At 37.2% G+C, this 18,743-nt stretch overlaps 1 protein-coding gene across 3 annotated transcripts in view; it reads left to right on the forward strand.

The window, feature by feature from the left end:
- The window catches only part of LOC124788426 (phospholipid-transporting ATPase VA), a 344,887-nt gene extending 327,735 nt beyond the window's left edge, over positions 1 to 17,152 (forward strand). For 2 of the 3 annotated variants that reach the window (XM_047255693.1, XM_047255696.1), the window contains 4 exons: positions 4,449 to 4,553; positions 5,307 to 5,494; positions 5,787 to 5,927; positions 16,185 to 17,152. In XM_047255693.1, coding sequence (XP_047111649.1) covers positions 4,449 to 4,553; positions 5,307 to 5,494; positions 5,787 to 5,927; positions 16,185 to 16,242 — 492 coding nt within the window. In that variant the 3' untranslated portion in view covers positions 16,243 to 17,152. The remainder of the gene's footprint in view (positions 1 to 4,448; positions 4,554 to 5,306; positions 5,495 to 5,786; positions 5,928 to 16,184) is intronic. The other variant, XM_047255695.1, reaches the window with a different exon arrangement.
- Positions 17,153 to 18,743: the final 1,591 nt, after the last annotated feature.

Here is an 18,743-nt window from a genome sequence, read left to right on the forward strand (position 1 = left end):
AAGTTATCTTCAGAATAAATAGTACTTAGCTTCCATTTGATTGCGAACTAGACAAACCAAAAGTCACAATACCTTCCTCCATCTTTGAGAGAAATTCAAATTCTAAGAAGGATACTATCAATCAGTTTTACGATGAAGAAAAGACTGAAGATACATATAATTGAGAAACAAGATGTTCTACATGAATATGCCAATATTTTCAAAGAAAAGACTTGGTTCAAAATATATCGATTCTAAGAAATTCTTATTATTGAAGTAATTAATTTCTCAGTTTCATGTATTATTTATACAGTTGGTCAGAATACTGTGGTATGGGCTAGTTTGTAAACTTCATTATGTATAAATAGTCTGTGTGTGTACTTGCTTGCCGATCATTTATGAAGAACTGTGGCATATACATTAGTCACCAGCAGCCCTGGATCTATGGTATTTCCGAACCGGGGCAAAAACGTGATAGTGGCTCATCAGAAAATTTGCACTCTTCGTTGCCAATTAGCTAATAACTTTTTCTTTTGTGTGACATAAACTTAAAGATAGGAAATATAAAACCAGTAAAGACAAGAGACATATAAGACAGTACACGTTTCTTCAATCCATAGGTTCCAGCATTTTTTTCTCTCTAATCTTGCTACAGCTATACATGGTGTACTTTCCTTTCTGCGAAAGAATCTATTACCTCATCAAAGTTCATCAAACGTTTTGCTACATGAAAAATCAAAATATAGTTGTCTAATATTGAAAAAGCTGTTAATATGAATAGTACCTAAGACTGACATGGTTTCTTGATTTGATTATGTCTATTTTGTCACTGTCTGCTAGATAAAACAAAATAGGCTTTTCTAATATTGCAGCAATTGTAACACATGCCAAATAAGCGAGACTGTTTGGCACAAATGGTCATTTTTATCTACCTCATTTACGTAAATAACATGACAGAATATAATTCACATAGTAAAAATATCAAATGCCTATTAGGCCTACTACAAGCAAAAAGTTTTATGTTAGGAAATAGTTTCACATTTCCTTCATACACTCCAGTTTCTCAAACATGAAATCGAAAGTAATAGTACGGAATTTTTATATAAATTTGGAATCGTCATATTCTTCCATATAATTTGTGTGATGTCCCCATTTCTTCTCTTTCCTTGTTCTAACAAACAACCTTGTCATCACTAACTTTGCAACTATTTCCTGTCATTGTAAAAACTTATTCTCTGGTTAACTTCACTAACGCTGCCAGAATCAGCGGTTCAGTTATCCTGTGTTTATTCTCTGGTTGGCATTATTACATGTTCGTACAATGTGTTTTCTGCTCTATTCTGAGAATAGGACTTAAGCTGCTCCTAGTTAGTGACTTAAGTATTGGCACTTAGTGGTTTAGAGATCTGGTAAAAATTTTCTGTTAAAATTCATTTTCTAGGATACATCAACAAGATAATATGTAATCTTTCTTACCTGTTATTCCTGTTAGTCATTTATTTCCACTCTGATAATCTCAATCTATGGGTTTCACTAATAATAATAACAGCGCTGATCGTTTGCACACCTAATCAACCACATGAACAAACAGCGATTGGCATTCCCCATTCGAGTTTGTTCAGCTCAGCTCATACAGCCCCATTCCGTTTTGTCTGTGGGAAATTTTTTTATAGGGATTCCCCTGGCAGAGACGTCATATACACTAAGCATGAATTCAAAAATCAACTTAGAATGTTCAAAAGCAAACTGGTATGCATTTCAAAATTATATGAATAATCTATAGACCAAGATGCGCTGAGTGCTGGGTGCTTTGTGGAACAGGTTTTTTCTTCAAGAATATGAATTTGGCACTACCTGAAATTGCCACCTGGGGCACATACCCTGATTGCCCCCCCCCCCCCCCCCCCCTGGTGACAAGGAAGATCTAGTTGCATATGTTGCTCTTAACACATCCTGGGATGAACTGAAGCGATGGGAAATGATTAAACCCCTCATCAGAGGCTCACCCTGGCTGGTGGCACTGGATATTTTGCCTCAAATTACTGCAGATTTAGGATTGAGAGCTACTTCTGATTGCACCAAATACCAATGCAGCAGTTCTTGGGATCTTGCTGGCATAAGAGGAATGCTGACAGCTTCAGTTTAAAGGAGCCCCCAATGTTATGATGACAGTGGAACCAGTGCCATGCAAATAAGACATCCCCGTGCAGTGCTTCAACTGCTAACTGTGGCCAAGTACTGCAGTAAGAGACCACTTCTGTGGAATGAGCTGGCAATTACACTAGTTTTGAATGAAATAGTGGCAAAAGAGAATCTCCGCAATGCAGTGGGCAGTGAACATGTGGCCAGCTGGAGGGGATGCAGAATCTTTGTGGAGATACATTGCTTCCAGCTGGAAAAGAGGTATGGAAGGTGTTTGTTGGCAAACCATCCTGCACACAAGGAGAAACCAGCACTGAGTAAGCTCTGTGTGACTGTGAACTTGGCTCACAGTTCAAGCAACTGCCAGTGGGTGGGGTTGCTGGGGGTGCACCCCATCTGTGAGTATGTGAGTGGTGTGCACCAAGGTGCAAGCAGCCAGTTGGCTAGGATGAAGGAGAAGTAGAAGAACATAGCTGCAGCCAGCTGCCCAAGTGAGATGACAACTATCACACACCAATTACTGGTTACAACTGGCACCACATTCTGATCCAGAGCTGGAACGGAACAGGCAAGAAATAATTGACACTCTGCTTTACAAGCTGTGAGCTGTGCCAACTAATGAACACCGTAGTAGACAAAGTGATGCTAGATGGATGCACACAAAGAAGAGATTGGCACCAGAGTGTGTTGAACTTGTCTTCCATAATTTAACACAGCTGTTCCAGCCAAGGCTTTAGAATGTTTCCCTTGGCTACAAGTTGAATGTTGCAATGTCCCCCATAAATTGCTTAATACAGAGATTAAATGAAAGTAAGTGCCTTCTTCCCCCAATCTATATCACTCATGTCAAAACAACAAACCTAGACTGAAGCCCAATGGGACAGACATTCTCTGTTTCCTTCAGGAGAGAGAATGAATAGTTAAAATGGTGTCTTGAAGTACTCGAATATTAAAAGAAATTGTTCTATCTCCTTAATGACTTGTCTCAGTTACAATAATGTTTGCATTAGTTGTGATGAATATTGACTAGTTTCAGATGTGTTTGTTCATTTTGAAACAATTATCTTAGATTATGTCACCATTGTTTCACACATCAAGTATTTTGTGATGAATTTAATACTGTCTGAAGTCTTAGTCACTTGTTGTTTCTTCTTTTTCTTCTTTTTCTTCTTCTTCTTCTTCTTCTTCACGTAGACACAGGCCTCCTGTAAAGCCTACCAGGGCATGTATTTGTAAAATTCCAACACTGCATTGGCAAATAAGGTTGTTTCTCATCACCATTAACTCACATGCGAATGCGTTTGAGACAGAAAATTAAGGAAATAATAAGGTTAAATAAAGCTTTAGTGGTCTTCCTGTGAACAAAGTGTTGAAATTTTAAGTAATCTTTGAATGCTGCAAGGCAGAGAGAGGCCACTAGGAAACCAACGAAGTGAACACCGTAGGAGACAACTGGTGCTAGAATGTGTTGAGAATCAGAATGCTGATTTCTAGATGATGTCTGAAATTACTACATTTGCACAGTAGAGCACACTAATAAAGTTAAGAGAGTGTTTGTCAGTATTTACTCAGTTGAGCATCTTCAGTGTGAGTCAGCAGGTTGTGGCACAGTCTACTGTTTGTGTATGTAACGAGGCTGGATCCAAGAAGAGAAATATTACTGGAAGGGTAACACGAGCTATTAGCAGGTCTTGAACTCAAATTTTTATCATGGAGAACAGTTGACCAACAGTGGGACTTGAGATGTGCCTTGTGGATTGGTTCAAGGCTTCAGAAGACCAGTTTCCTTTGCTGTTTTGACTCATAGTTTTAATTTACCTGGAAACTTATTGGTACACAAAACAGTTCACTATGAAAGTTTCATTCAGGAACAAACCCCTAAGTGGAAGGGAGGCATTGATAGATTAAGCTTTAAGTTAGTAATTGATGTTCAGGTGAATCAGGTAACTTTCTACAAAATGTGAAGATCTGAATCTCAGTTATGGCCCAGAACACATTTGTGTTCCAATAGCGAGTTTCATTTGAATTCATAACGTATTCTGTTCCAGTGTTAGTCATTTCCAGGTTTTATCTTTGCCTCTTTCACTTACAGTTCTGTTTCACTTACAGTTCTGTTTCTCTTATTGTAGCCTGTACTATATTACATTTAAATTCTTGATAACTAGCATAACTATAAATTTCAAAAGTTTGTTTTAGAATTCACATTACTTTTCACAGATTAGGTTTATGTTTACTGTCTCTCTTTCATGAGGCGTTCCTTGGATATACCTTATCTTCTCCTTTCACCTTTGCATCATTCATTAATACCCTGTATGATAAATTTTCAGGCTTACCATAACACAGAAGTTGGTATCTGGGAGTTCGGCACTACTGTGACTACCTCTTGTATGTTTGTGATGCTGTGCCATGTAGCTATTGAAACCAGATCTTGGGTAAGTAGATGTAAAATTCTTCTCATCACATTTCATCAGATTGTATTTTGTGTGTGATACATCGAATCAATCATAGTGGTTAATGGTAATGGTAAAGTGTGGCTCTTCAGTGATCCCCATGTTCTCAAGAGCATTTATTTGTGTTTTGCAGTGCATACAACCCCCACACCTCCACGCCCCCCCTCTCTCACTCACTCACTCACTCACACACACACACACACACACACACACACACACACACACAGAGAGAGAGAGAGAGAGAGAGAGAGAGAGAGAGAGAGAGAGAGAGAATCCTCCCCCTTCTTTCTCCTTAATTATTCCAACACAAATTAGTTGTGTATTATGCTAAGTAATACAAATTTTACACACAGGAATTACAGACCTAGGCTGCAAATGGGCATTGATTGAAATCAGTGAGGAAATTTGAAAATTTATACCAGACCAGGGTTTGAGCATGGGTCTTCCGCTTACTAAGACAGATGCTCTTACTAGTGACCCATCCAGAGACAGTGGTCATTGCAACTGCACAGACTACCGTAGCACATCTCCTGTCAGACTGAAATTCTCAAATTATCCACATATTACAGATGTAGTGTCCCTTGCCCATTATCCTGGTGTCTGTTCTTTCGGACATATATGGAAGAACAAAAATACAAACTTGTTTTTGATTATCAGTTACTTAAAACCAGAGCGATGTGCACTAATTACTTACTGGATAATATCTTTCTGATATTGGCTTTTGTTTATTTCCAGACTGTGATCCATCTTGCATCTATCCTGTTGTCAATCACTGCCTTCTATGTTTTTTCACTTGTATATAACACAGTCTGTCTGCAATGCTTTGGACTACCAAGTAATTATTGGGTCATCCAACAGACAATTGGTTCAAGCATATACTGGGCATCAGTCTTCCTTTCAACTGTTATGGCACTTCTACCCAGGTAAACAGTGACAATGAAGAAACAAGGGAGAGATTGATAAAATGCTTTAATTGCATTTTGTAGAATATTTCATTATCTATACAGTAGCTTTGCTTTATCTTATTTAAGTGTGTTGAAGAGTTCATTATGTGTTTCTGTTTAAGCATTATATCCTCATTTTTTATTATTTCATGTGATCAGTTTTTAGTTTGGATATTTTTCTTGGGGCAGCCACTGACAATGACATTTGCAACAGTGATATTTCAGAATATTATTTTAAAAAAGTTGCCTCAATCTCATTTTACTCTTTCAGGTTTGTTTGGCGGGTTGTGGAGACAACACTGTTTCCGAAAGATGTCGTACGTGCTGTCTTGGATCACAAAGTCGCTGCACGGCGAGGTGAGGGATTCCTTGTGTCATGGTCACGGTCTACTTCCACATCATCCATCTTCAGGTAACCTCAGACAGCTGACTGCTGTCATAATTTACAGGTTGAGCAGTAATTTGCAGTGTGGTAATGAGTATGTGATAATCGTTCTTTCAAAATTACAGTTGTAGTGGTATGCACTTACTGTGTGATAGTGATCGTCACTTGCTTTCCTTTATTTTATCTTTTGTGCTGTGTTGACAAAATTTTTAATTATTTATGGGTTTTATTGGTTTTGCTGACTTATAAATGAGTTGCTGTTGTCTAATTTTGCTGAATTTAGAATTCATTTGTAGTTAACGAAAGAGAATTTTGTGAATCTAATACTTATTGCTTAGGACTCTAAATGTTTAGTAGTTACGACTGCAGTGTCAACAGCTGGTCATTTTTAAATGCTTTGGTGCACAAGAACATATTGCAAGGAAACAAAATCATTAAGATCCTATTTAATGTTGTAAGAGACAAACTGTTAAAAAAAAATAAACATTGTAAGTCTGTTATTTATATTGTGTCATTTGACATTCTGATCTCAAATGCAAGCATTGGAAGGCAGATAAGCATAGATTTGATATGTATGGTTGAAAATGACAAATCATAAAAATTGCCATTGCAGCTAATAAATACATTGATAGCTATCAACAGTATTTATCACATTAAAATTTTTGTAAAAGCTGTGGACCCTTGATTCATCAAACTAATAAAAGCGAGTCAAATCAAATCATTTTCCTCAGTGTTACACACAACAGTAAACACCGCTTGTACATCTCAAAGCAAAGATTTAATTATTTATCGTGAATCTTACTTGTACATTGTCAAAACATTGAGTAGAGGTTTTGAAATAACAATTATGAGTAGATAGAAATGGGATTGTAGTTTCTGTTTTATATGAAGAATCATGTCAGTTCAAGTGTTGCTGCTTTGACAAATGCCATATTGGTGTTTTTTGTGTAATACCATCAGCTTTGTCAATGTAATGCATAAGTGGTGCTTCTGTCATTATTGTTGGGACTAAAAAAGAAGAAGAAGAAGAAGAAAAGACCTCAACTAGAGCTTCTTGTAGCTGAACGTTAATTTATTGGTATGTTCTTATAGTCACAGTTATGATTCCGTTACCAGATAAGCATGATTTCCCTATTTTACATGACCAAAAAAATTATATTTGTTACTAAAGTTTTGTAAGCTTTTTAAAAATAATCCTTTTTCTGATTTGCAACTGCAACTGCTCTGCCTGTAAATATTGTAATTTTATAATTGTACAAATGATGAAGAAGGTAGACGTTCAAGGTACTGTAGTGTCAGTCAGCTGTCTGTGGAAAGCACTCTGACATTTGCCGACAAATGTCTAGTTGTGCTTAACATTTCTGTCCTTGTTGCTCATTATCATATAAGGCAACTTCTAATGTATCACATACTCTTCCATGAATGGAACATAAAGTACAACCATTATTATTTACAGTTACTAAAATCTGCATTAATTATTCTATTTTTCTTAAGAATTGACTAAAAAATGTATGGATTATTTTGTGATAGTAATGGTAATTTCAGTGTATGGATAATGAAGAAACATGTTTATATTAAAATTAGTAGAAAAGTTGAGGCAGAATGTAATGCTAACTAAAATGCGGAAGTTATGGGTCTAAAACTGAAGCAAGCTTGCACAAAAAGAAAACTTGGTAGTACTTCCTACTCCAGTTCTGGCACAGGACTATACTACCCCATCAAGGGCCAGGCCACCTACAAATTCTGCTGCAAACACTGCACACTTTCTTACGTCACTATGGCTACCAACCAGCTGTCCACCAGGTTGAATGGCCACCACCAAACTGTGGCCAAGAGCAAAGTGGACCACCCTGTGGCCCAACATGCAGCTGAGCGTAACATGCTCAAAATATTTGCTTCACAATCCAAGCCATATGGCTCCTTCCTTCCACCATCAGCTTATCTGAAGTATGCAAATGGTAGTTATCCTTGCAGCACATCCTTCGCTCTTGTAATCATTCTGGCCTCAATCTCCAGCAACCCATTGTCCTCACACCCTCCCTTCTTCTGTCCTGTCAGCTCACACCAATTCATGTTACCATGTCACCTTCAGTGTGTGTCACTCCCCATGGTCTCCAACAACTGTACATAACATGCCTGGCCCATCCACCTGCCATCCCTCCCTCTCGCATTCCAAGCTGTCAAGCTGACTGCCTCCCTCTGAACCTCTTAACTGCTTACCTCAACCCCTCTTTCTGTCTCCCGCATCTCTTTCACTCTACCCACTTCACCCAACACAATCCACTCAACCTAGTCCACCTTCCAGACTGCAGCTGTAGCATTATACAGGGTGTTTACAAATGAATATCAGGGTTTTAATGCTTTATAATATTTATTACATTAAACTTACAGTTATAAATGATATGTCAAATGAAAGAGCAACTCACAGTTTTACAAAGAACCTTATAAATGTTCAATGTGAGCACCATTTGTCACACGGCACACATCAAGTCCATAGCAGAGTTCTTCCCAATCGTTGATAAGTGTATCTTCAGTGATTGTAGCAACAGCTGCTTCAATCTGGTTTCTTAATTTATGGAGGTCTGCTGGTAGCAGGGGCATGTACACACGATCCTTGATGAAGCCCCAAAGGAAAAAATCGCATGGCGTTAGGTCGGGTGAACGTGGAGGCCATGCAAAGCAAGCCCTGTCATTGGGCCCATTGTGGTCTAGCCAGCGCTTGGGTACAATGACGTTAAACAGATTGCGTACTTTGCTATACCAGTGAGGTGGCACACCAACTTGCTGGAAAATGAAGTTCTCTGGCTCATCTTCTTCCAACTCTGGGAAGAGCCATTGAACTTCACTGTGCCCAAGCGCTGACTAGGCCGCAATGGGCCCAATGACAGGGCTTGCTTTGCATGGCCTCCACGTTCACCCGAACTCATGCCATGCTATTTTTTCCCTTGGGGCTTCATAAAGGATCCTTTGTACATGCCTCCGCTACCAGCAGACCTCCCTGAATTGAGAAACTGGATTGAAGCAGCTGTTGCTACATTCACTGAAGACGCACTTATCAATGTTTGGGAAGGACTCTGTTATAGACTTGACGGGTGCTGTGTGACAAATGGTACTCACATTGAACATTTATAAGGTTCTTGGTAAAACTATTTGAGTTGCTCTTTCATTTGACACATCATTTATAACTGTAAGTTTAATGTAATAAACATTATAAATCGTTAAAACCCCGATATTCATTTATAAACACCCTGTATGTCCAGCCAGTGCTTTATAGGGACATAGGCATGTGTATGTGTGTATTTTCTGTATGTATTTGTACTCTAACTCCAAAAAAGGGTTACTCCAAAAGCTGGCAAGTTCTGTGCCTTTCAACGCTTCTGCATTTCAGTGAATTTTATTCAAGTTTGCAATCTAACTGAAGCAAAGTTCTTTTGAGCCAAACTTGAAATGAAACTGTTTCCTTTTCAACTTACTTAAAATAATTATATTCAAAATCAAATAGTTCATTCAAATGCAGGCTGTAATTGATTCTCTCTCTCTCTCTCTCTCTCTCTCTCTCTCTCTCTCTCTTCTCTTCTCTCTCTCTCTCTCTCTTTCTCTCTCTCTCTCTCTCTCTCTCTCTCTCTCTCTCTCTCTCCTCTCTCTCTCTCTCTCTCTCTCTCTCTCACTTTCACTCTCACACTCTCTCTCTCACTCTCTGCGAGCGCACGCGTGTGCTTGTGCGCGCGCGCGCGCGCGCGCGTGTGTGTGTGTGTGTGTGTGTGTGTGTGTGTGTGTGTGTGTTTTTAGTTTAATTGATTTCAGTTTTCTTCTTAAACATTTTTGCGGATGATTGTACTCATTGAATGCATGGCAGGTGAATAGCATTATTGTGCTGCCAGTGTGATATTTATTTTGCATTCATGCAATCAAAGAAATAATTCAGCTATTCAGATGCGTATTTTTATTTTGAAGATAATATTCCATAATGACTGACATATATTGCATACAAAATTTATATATTGCAAATTTTAAAAGATGATGTTGGAGTAGGATCATTTTATTTAACAAATATTTTTAACACACTTTTTAGTGGACTGTCGAAGAAACAAATGCTTTCTGTAACATATCGGTGATAAACGTATTATATTGTTTGGTTCCTGTCAATTTCTGTTGTTCATTATTGCTCATCAAGCAAAGTAGTCAGCAGGAAGAGAATATGAAGATTCACATTTTTATAACCATGAGCAGCATGAGAGATAGAATTTCCTCAGAAATCAGAAATTCTCAGCAAAACAATAATGCACAATGATTTTGGGAGAAGAAAATGGTGTGTATCAGAGGAAAGGCATGCTAATGTGCTACTTAAAGAGAAATGTGTTTGAGGTACGAAGAATTTGTTGGAACTGGACAAGAATATCAAAATCTGCAGATGATTTAATGCATTTACAAGCAACTAGCTCTGAAGATAAAATTTATATGTTTGTAATAAATGTAAAGAGTTGGAGTAGTTACTTGCCATATCTGATTAAATATTGACAGCAACAGACTATAATTTAGTGACAGGTTGGCAACACTGATCTTCCTTCCAAGTAGACCAGTCATTTTATTTAATGGAAAAGTTTTGTTGTTTTGTCAGAGAAACTAATGGATTCAATTGTTTTCTGGTTTTTAAAGGAATGAGCTTAATGAAAAACAAAGTTTCAACACAATAAGTTCATTGCACAAAATATTGGTATCCCCGTGAAAGAGTACACAAGTCAGTTTTGAGCCCTGGAGATGGTGTAGAGTTGGCAGAGGTGGTCATGTCACCATCCTCTGCACACTGTTGCAAAGCAATATGAAATGGAACAAGCAGATAAGGACAGTAGCAGGAGAGGTGAATGGTTGACTTAGGTTTATTGGGAGATTTTTAGGAAAGTATGGTTCATTTCTAAAGGAGACCACATATTGTACACTAGTGCAACCCATTCTAGAGTACTTCTTGAATGTTACGGGTCTGTACCAGATCAGATTAAAGAAACATGTCAAAGATATTCAGAGGTGGGCTACTAAATTTGTTCTGTTAGGTTCAATCAACACATGGGTTTTACAGAGATGCATGATGAATTCCAGTGGGAATCCCTGGCGACAGGGCCAGTTAAAGGCACAAGTGACGCAAGTAGCTGCTTGGAGCGCCAAGCTGAGAGAGGCACCACAACATTGTGATTTATATACAGGACTGATAACAATTAATAGGGGCTACTTAGCGCGCCAAGCTAAGAGGGGCACCAGGAGTGGCCAAGCCCAAGATTTGTATACAGTGCGTATCACAATTAGCAAATACGGACATGGGTAAAAGAGTATGAGGGAAAAGTGGGGGAGAAAGTGCCATAAGATACGTTGATTGTGCAGGATAAACATTCTTGAACTGGCCCTTCCTGGAGGGTAGACAACTTTCTTTTAGTGAAACATTAATGAGAAAATTTGGAGAACTGGCGTTTAAAGTTGACTGCAGAATGATTTTACTGCTGGCAACGAACATTTCATATAAGAATCATGAAGATAACAGAAAAAGGGCATGTACAGAGGCATACAGACACTTGTTTTCCCTCGCTCTGTTTGCAAGTGGAACAGGAATGGAAATGACTGATAATGGTACAAGGTACCCTCCACCATGCAGCATTTGGTGACTTGCGAAGTATGTATTTATAGGTGTAGAAGTAACTATGGTAGTGAAGTGAATGTACATGTGCCAGCCAGTTGCATGGCATCACAAGCTGACTGTTGCTTCACAGTATGTTTATTCCATGATGAAGTTTGTTGTAAATAATTCACTACAGTTCAAAAGGAACATTGATGTACATAACTAAAATACCAGAAGGAAAAGTGCCATACTTTACTCCACTTTAATGTTGTCTTTAGCACAAAAAGGGGGTGCACAATGCTGGAACAAAAATTTCTGTTCACTTAAGCAGTTATATAAAATGTCTGACAGACAGCAAAGTAAAATTTGAAAACAGACTCAGGAAGTTTTTCTCTACAACTCTTTCTATTCTGTAAAAGAATTTTTATTGTTGTAATGTGTAAAAGATGGTGGGTAGGAACTACTAACTCCCATCTGTGTATCAAACAGTGGAAACTCCAGGTTGGAATATCAACATCATTAGGAAAACGATAAAATGCTGCTCATCGTAAAGATCACCCATTAAATTTGTGTGTGTTTAATTTTTCTTTGATGAAGAAGGCTTTGGCCAAAAGCTGTATATGTAACACTATTTTTCTTGTGCCTGTATGCATCTCAACAGGTCATCTTTACAGTGAGTATCAGTCTATCCTTCTCCTAGTATTGTTCACACCTGTATGTCTTTTCCTTTTTCATCATCATAATCATCATCACTTCTTCTTTTTGCATTTTATGTATGATATCTGTACAAACGGGCATCAAAACACTTGTCAGGAACTTTTCTATTACCTAATAAAGGTTTATTATCTAGTAACAACCACTGAGGTAACTGGAATGGATGTTTTTGGAAAGCCTGCAGCTGTCATTCATTATTTAAATAATGAAATACTGCACTAGCTACGTATTTTTTCATGCTTAATGACGTGTTTTGAGAATTTTTTCTCGTTGTCAAGTGCAAATATGTATGTAAGTATTTTGTGTGGTGTTTGAATATATGTTATTCTGCCTCTCATGCACTGCAGTCATCTTTTTCAGGTCATCAGGTACTGTACCTTTTCAGTTATGTAGAAAACCGATCAAACACAAACTATCACTCACACTGTTTGTGTAACATCACAAAAAATAATAGAAAAATACTGCTCCTGACAATAAGAATAAATTCTCAAAACACGTTTTTGCCAACATGAAAAAAATATGTAACCAGCATTGTGTTTAAACTAAAAACATTTGAGCAATGCCAAGTGAATGTGCCAACTAGCATTAAAAGAGGCCAAACACTGAAACTTGCTAAATATGGTTCAACAAAGGTGTAATGATGATCACAACAATCGCAAAAGTGCATTTGTGAGGTAGAGTGTTTGGAAATGGTTGTGAATGGTCATGATACCTTTATTCAAACAAATCTAGTTACTCCCATCAGCCATCACGCCAAGTAGTGCTTGGCAGCGGAAGATACGGCATGAATTGTTCCAACTTTTACAAGTTTACCGGTCCAAATCCGCTGAGTAGAGTGCTCTTGTGTCGAGAAACTTAACCATGTAATATTTGAAAACGCTACTGGATGGCCAACATCATGCCAGCGTCATTTTTTTTTCTCGACGACTATTTTTTCGTAATGCGTAAATCGCAGGAAGGTTATAAATATGTTGATGCAAAATTGGGTGTAAATTAACATTGAGGGTGTAGGAAATTTGATGGGAATGATAAAAAATGCTGTAAATGGTGGGACAACATTAATTCCGGGAACATAAAAGTGGGGCTATACTGTATTAGATAATTACCAGGGAACTGCCTGCTTGATACTGCCTTAAAACTGTTAAAATCGGTGATCAGAGACAGAAGACAGAATTATATAGAAATAGCAGACAAACAGCAAGGATTCAGGAAAAAGCAGAGCACAGTCGGTGCTATTTTCACTTTAAGGCATATTGTGAAGAAATCGATACAGTTCAACAACACAGCCTACGTATGGTTCATTGACTTGTCATAGGCCTTTGATAGGATTATAAAAAAGATATAATTTAAATCTTAATTGACAAGAGAGCACCAATGAAATCAGTGAAAATCACAGAAGGTATATGTACAGGTAATAAAACAAGAGATTATACTGGATAAGCAATTAGACAAGAAGACTCACTAAGCCCACTCCTGTTCAACTTAATAATGCCCACGCCATTGATGATGTAAGAAAGATAGATAAAATGAGAAATAAATATTATATGTTATGCTGTATTGATAGCAAATAATGAGGATAGTTTACAAAGGTTACTTCACCAATTTAATAAAACAGCTAACCAATATAAGATGGCAATCTCATTAAAAAAACACAAAGACTATGGTAATAAAGTACTGTATGGAGAAACAGATTTATGACAACTGAGGAGAAAATAAAAAAAGCATAAAACAGTGGTGTGTCCTGTTTTGGTATATGCAAGGGAAACTAGGGTAAAAATGATAAATATAAAACTAATGGATGAAGACAAGAAAAGGGAACTGGAGGGACCGTGTGCAAAGGATAGACTCCTCAAGACTAGCTAAAATTTGTAAACATGGGCAACCGCAAGGGAAACGTCTACCTGGGTGACCACCCAGTAGATGGGACAGCAGTTGGTCCAGTACATTCACAGAAAGAGGCAGACAAACAGGGGAAACCCTAGTCAGCAGAAGAAGAATAACTTTCTGGGAAGAGTCAGACAATGTATTACTTCCTCCCACATACATCTTGCAAAATGACCATGAGAAAATTTGAGAAATTAGAACTTCTGTATAGGCATACAGACATTCATTTTTCCAACATGCATTCACAAGTGGAACAGGGAAGAGAGAGATCAGTTAGGGGTACCAGAAGTACCCTCCGCAATTCTTTGCTGGGTGGCTCACAGCGTATCATGTCACTGTAAGTGACTTATTATTGGGCAAACTATTTTTGGCATACATACTCCTTAGTTCTGAATCGGTAGAAGTCACTAGTTGTCTAAAACGTTCTAGCCACTAGTCTTCCATTTGCAAGGACCTCGATTGGCTGCCATATTCTCCACATCTGAACACATACGACTCCTTTTTGTGGGGCTATATTAAAGACAAAGTGTACAGCAATAACCCCAAAACCATTGCTGAACTGAAAACAGCCATTAAAGGAGGAGGAGGAGATTAGTGTTTAACGTCCCGTCGACAACGAGGTCATTAGAGACGGAGCGCAAGCTCGGGTGAGGGAAGGAAGGGGAAGGAAATCGGCCGTGCCCTTTCAAAGGAACCATCCCGGCATTTGCCTGAAGCGATTTAGGGAAATCACGGAAAACCTAAATCAGGATGGCCGGAGATGGGATTGAACCGTCGTCCTCCCGAATAACAGCCATTCAAGAGGTCATCAACAGCATCAATGTTCTGACACTTCAGCGGGTCATGCAGAATTTAGTTATTCGTCTACACCACATCACTGCCAATGGTGGCAGTCATAGCGAATATATCATAATCTAAATCCGAATATCTGTAGTTTGTAACTAAGTTACTTGCCCCCCCTTTCTTTCTCTCCATGTAGTTCAATAATTGTCACCCTATATCTCTACCTTCCTGGTCTCTTTAAGGCAGAAATTGTGGACAGCAAAAGCTGGGGATTTTTCAGTCTTCATGTGATGTCTCAGCTCCTCACCTTGTGTTGTTTTGTCTGTTATTTTATTTTTGTGGTAGATTAATATCAAATTAGAGGGGAGAGTGTAATCAAAAGCTTGCCAAGAAATTGTGGCAAGAATAAATTATTGATCGTTTTCATCTCAATGAGCATCACAGTCTCAATGAATTTGAAGAATAAATTGTTCCACCATGCTGTATATTAAATTACTTTATCTTGCACAACCAGTTATGGGCACAGCCCATTGGCAAGTGAATCTTTAGCCATAGATGTAGATACATCATCCTCGTATCTTCAAAAAATCATGTGTCAGTTCCATGAGGAAGTGTGTTAAAGTGCACTTTGTAGCTACACATTTCAAGATGAGCAGTGTTGATTACAATGACGTACAAATTCGCTTAGCGCCTGAGTGATAAGACAAGGACAATGTATCCACATCTGTTGGTATTGTTGCAGTTGAGAACAGGCCTTACCCAAAACCAGTAGTGAGAATAAAGTAATACAATATACAGCCTGGTGGGACAATGTCCTCCTTCAAATTAATTACTAACTTTAGTCTCTGTTTCTTCTTCACAAAATTAAAAACTATAATGTTAAATTCAAGTGGAGGAGACTTAAACTTGTGTGAATTATTCTATCGTTTTTGAAACCAAAAAATTGGAATGGGTCAAGAAATATGTCATGATGAGCATATGTTATTATGGAACTAAAGTTTTGAATGTAATGTGACAATTTAAGTTATCCATTATTGTGCTAGGTTACTCATTGCAGAGGACAGTATACTGAAAATTAGTATATACTATTTGTTCTACTTAGTTTTTATTCACAGAGGGTTAATCGTTTTCAGAATTTGTAGTGTACTTTTGATCATTCATAAGAATGCTTTGTTCACTGAATGATACTGTATTTTGTTCAATTTTTTGCTCTAACTTATTCAGATGAATGTTTTGTTTGCTTAATTCTATTGCATTTTGTTGAATTTTTTGCTCTAACTCAAGCAATTCTGTTACAGGAATGCAGATTTCAGACCTAAACACGTGACACAGAACAGTTTAACAGCTGTTGGTTGAAAAGCTAGTTTCAAAAAAACTTATTTTTTACACATTCTCAGGCTGTGAGGTTCCATGGGACCACAAATATTAGCTTTCCGAGTCATCTGTGGCTCAAGAGACACTTTGGTGCTGTGCTTAATTTCACAGTTACAACATTGAGTTGTATCTTAAAAGAAATTTATATATTCTATTTTTGTGAATACAGTTAAGATTGAATGCATTGATTTTGAAACTTTTTTATTTCCAAACAAGTTCCTGAACAATTTTTAAATGTTTATTTTTGTGCAGTGATTTTATGAGCAGAACAATTTGATAAGAATGTGTGTGTTGTACAGTCATTGTGTGCTACATAATTTATTATTACTTGCCTGTATGATTGCTAAATCACTTTGTTTTAATTTAGTGTTGCTACTGCAAGTACTAGACATTCTCATGAGTTCAAAACAGAAAAAAAAAATTTGAAAAAGTGAAGAAGTTGTGTAAATGTTATCGTAAAGATCTCGTGCAAAGGCAGTGGACATTTTAAACAAAAATATTTTGCTGCTATTTTTATTTATTATGTTGATTGTTTGTTGTCAAAACATGATTTTGGTTTTTCTAGTGTGCTTGTTGCTTAGGAGCCAAATGTGTGTGTTCCTTTGTATAGAAAATATTTCAAAAAATTACGGGTGGTGTTCATTTGTGAAATAATTTACTCATCCTCAGACATGTTATCCTCAGGCGTGTTACAACACTGACTTGCACAACTTAATTGAAAGACTTGCCATGAAATCAGAGTGAAAATGTTACATTTATAAATATATATTCTATAAATATACATATAGTTTGTCTATATGATACCTCATACTGTTAAAATTCATTAAGTTTTTCACTATTCTGGCCTAAAGATCTGTGATACTCATGTGCAGTAAAGGCAAATTAACGTGAATAATGATTTTTGATATGTTGTCTCCTTGTCCTTCCCACAAAACCTTTGAATTGTATTCGTATCTGATGGCATGTGGATGTAACTGTTAATTGTGCCTTGCTTCAGCCATTGTGTCTCAGGTATGTCACTAGTGTTTTAATTGGGCAATAAGAACTGTAAATTTTTTGCAGACATTTTCTCCAAGTGGATAAGTCAGTTTTGGCACTTGCTATTGAAATACCATTTATGCTTGATAAATCAGTTAACTGTGTGAAAAGAGTGCCAGGTAAAAGAAAAATACCCACACTTTATATCACAGTGAAACTTGCATATGTTGTATTGATTGCACTTGTCATTACAGTTTGGGCTTTTGGCATTGGTTTTAGTGGTTTGCTGTCCATGTTTGCCAGGAAGGTTACTCAGAAATACATAGGTTGACAGCATTAAAGGTAACTGACAGGTGTAAAAGTTTGTGTGCCATAAATGTGGTACTTTAAATATGAAGAATTAATGACATGTAGTTTCCTCATTCCAAGTATTTGTGAGAATGAATGTTTAGCTGACAACTCAGTAATGTCACCAGATGTAAAGGATATCTCAAAAGCTATGCCCACGTAAACTAAATATATAAAATGCAAATACACCAATTCCATGGGCCAACAATGAAATTTTTTAATGAAAGTGGTTTATTCTTGTGGTTTTTAGTGTACTGAATCACAATATAACAAAAAATTGTATCACCAACCATTTCTTAAAATTAGCACTCAATATTTAAAAAATATATTTTTTAGGAATTTTCATTATGTATGTGTTATATAGCATTTCAATTGATAGTATGAAATTGAAATTTCAGTGACAGTTGTACTGGAGAGTAAATGAACCATAATTACTATCAAGCACTCTTTTAAGTCTTCTTGTTCATGTACAGCTGTTCATTTCATAACAATGTAACCTCACTTTCTACACTTGAATGATTGTGTTTAGTATAGTGTCTAGTCATATTTGTGAAAATTTTTGTGAGCTTTTCATTAACAAGCATCAGAGAAACATTACAAATTACATAGCAAAAGTGTGCTATTCATATCTTGGTTGTAAATGCGGAGATGAGTATAAGTCAGAGTGCTGCATAAGATATTGCTAAATATGTCGTGAAGATCTTAGAATATAATCAAAAACAAAGGTAAGCTTTCAGAGTTGCTGTTCCATTGACACAGAGATACCCAAGAAACCACTAAAGCATAAAAGATTCTTGGTTTTCTTCCTAAAGAATTAAGAATGTATTAAAAAAGCAAGCCGTAGTGAGAAAATTTGTTTCCATCTAAGTTATCATTACTTTTGTTTTATTGATGTTGCTGCTTACAACTTGGTAAAGAGAAAAAAGTAATTTGATAACGTAACATTCAATCTGCCATCTCGTAAGTGGAACATGGTCCAGGTCTTCCTGTTCCTGCACCATCAGAAGCTTTTGAGGACGTTATCCAGGATGATTCTAATGATAGCCATTCTGATGCACATGAACAAGGTCACGGTGGGTTTCATTGCACTTGAAGCAATTAAGATTGAAAGCTGTTTACTAAAACCTAGCTAAATGACTTGATTTGGAAGTTTGAGC

The sequence above is a fragment of the Schistocerca piceifrons genome, chromosome 3 (genome assembly GCF_021461385.2).
Source record: "Schistocerca piceifrons isolate TAMUIC-IGC-003096 chromosome 3, iqSchPice1.1, whole genome shotgun sequence".
Taxonomy (NCBI): Eukaryota; Metazoa; Arthropoda; class Insecta; order Orthoptera; family Acrididae; genus Schistocerca; species Schistocerca piceifrons.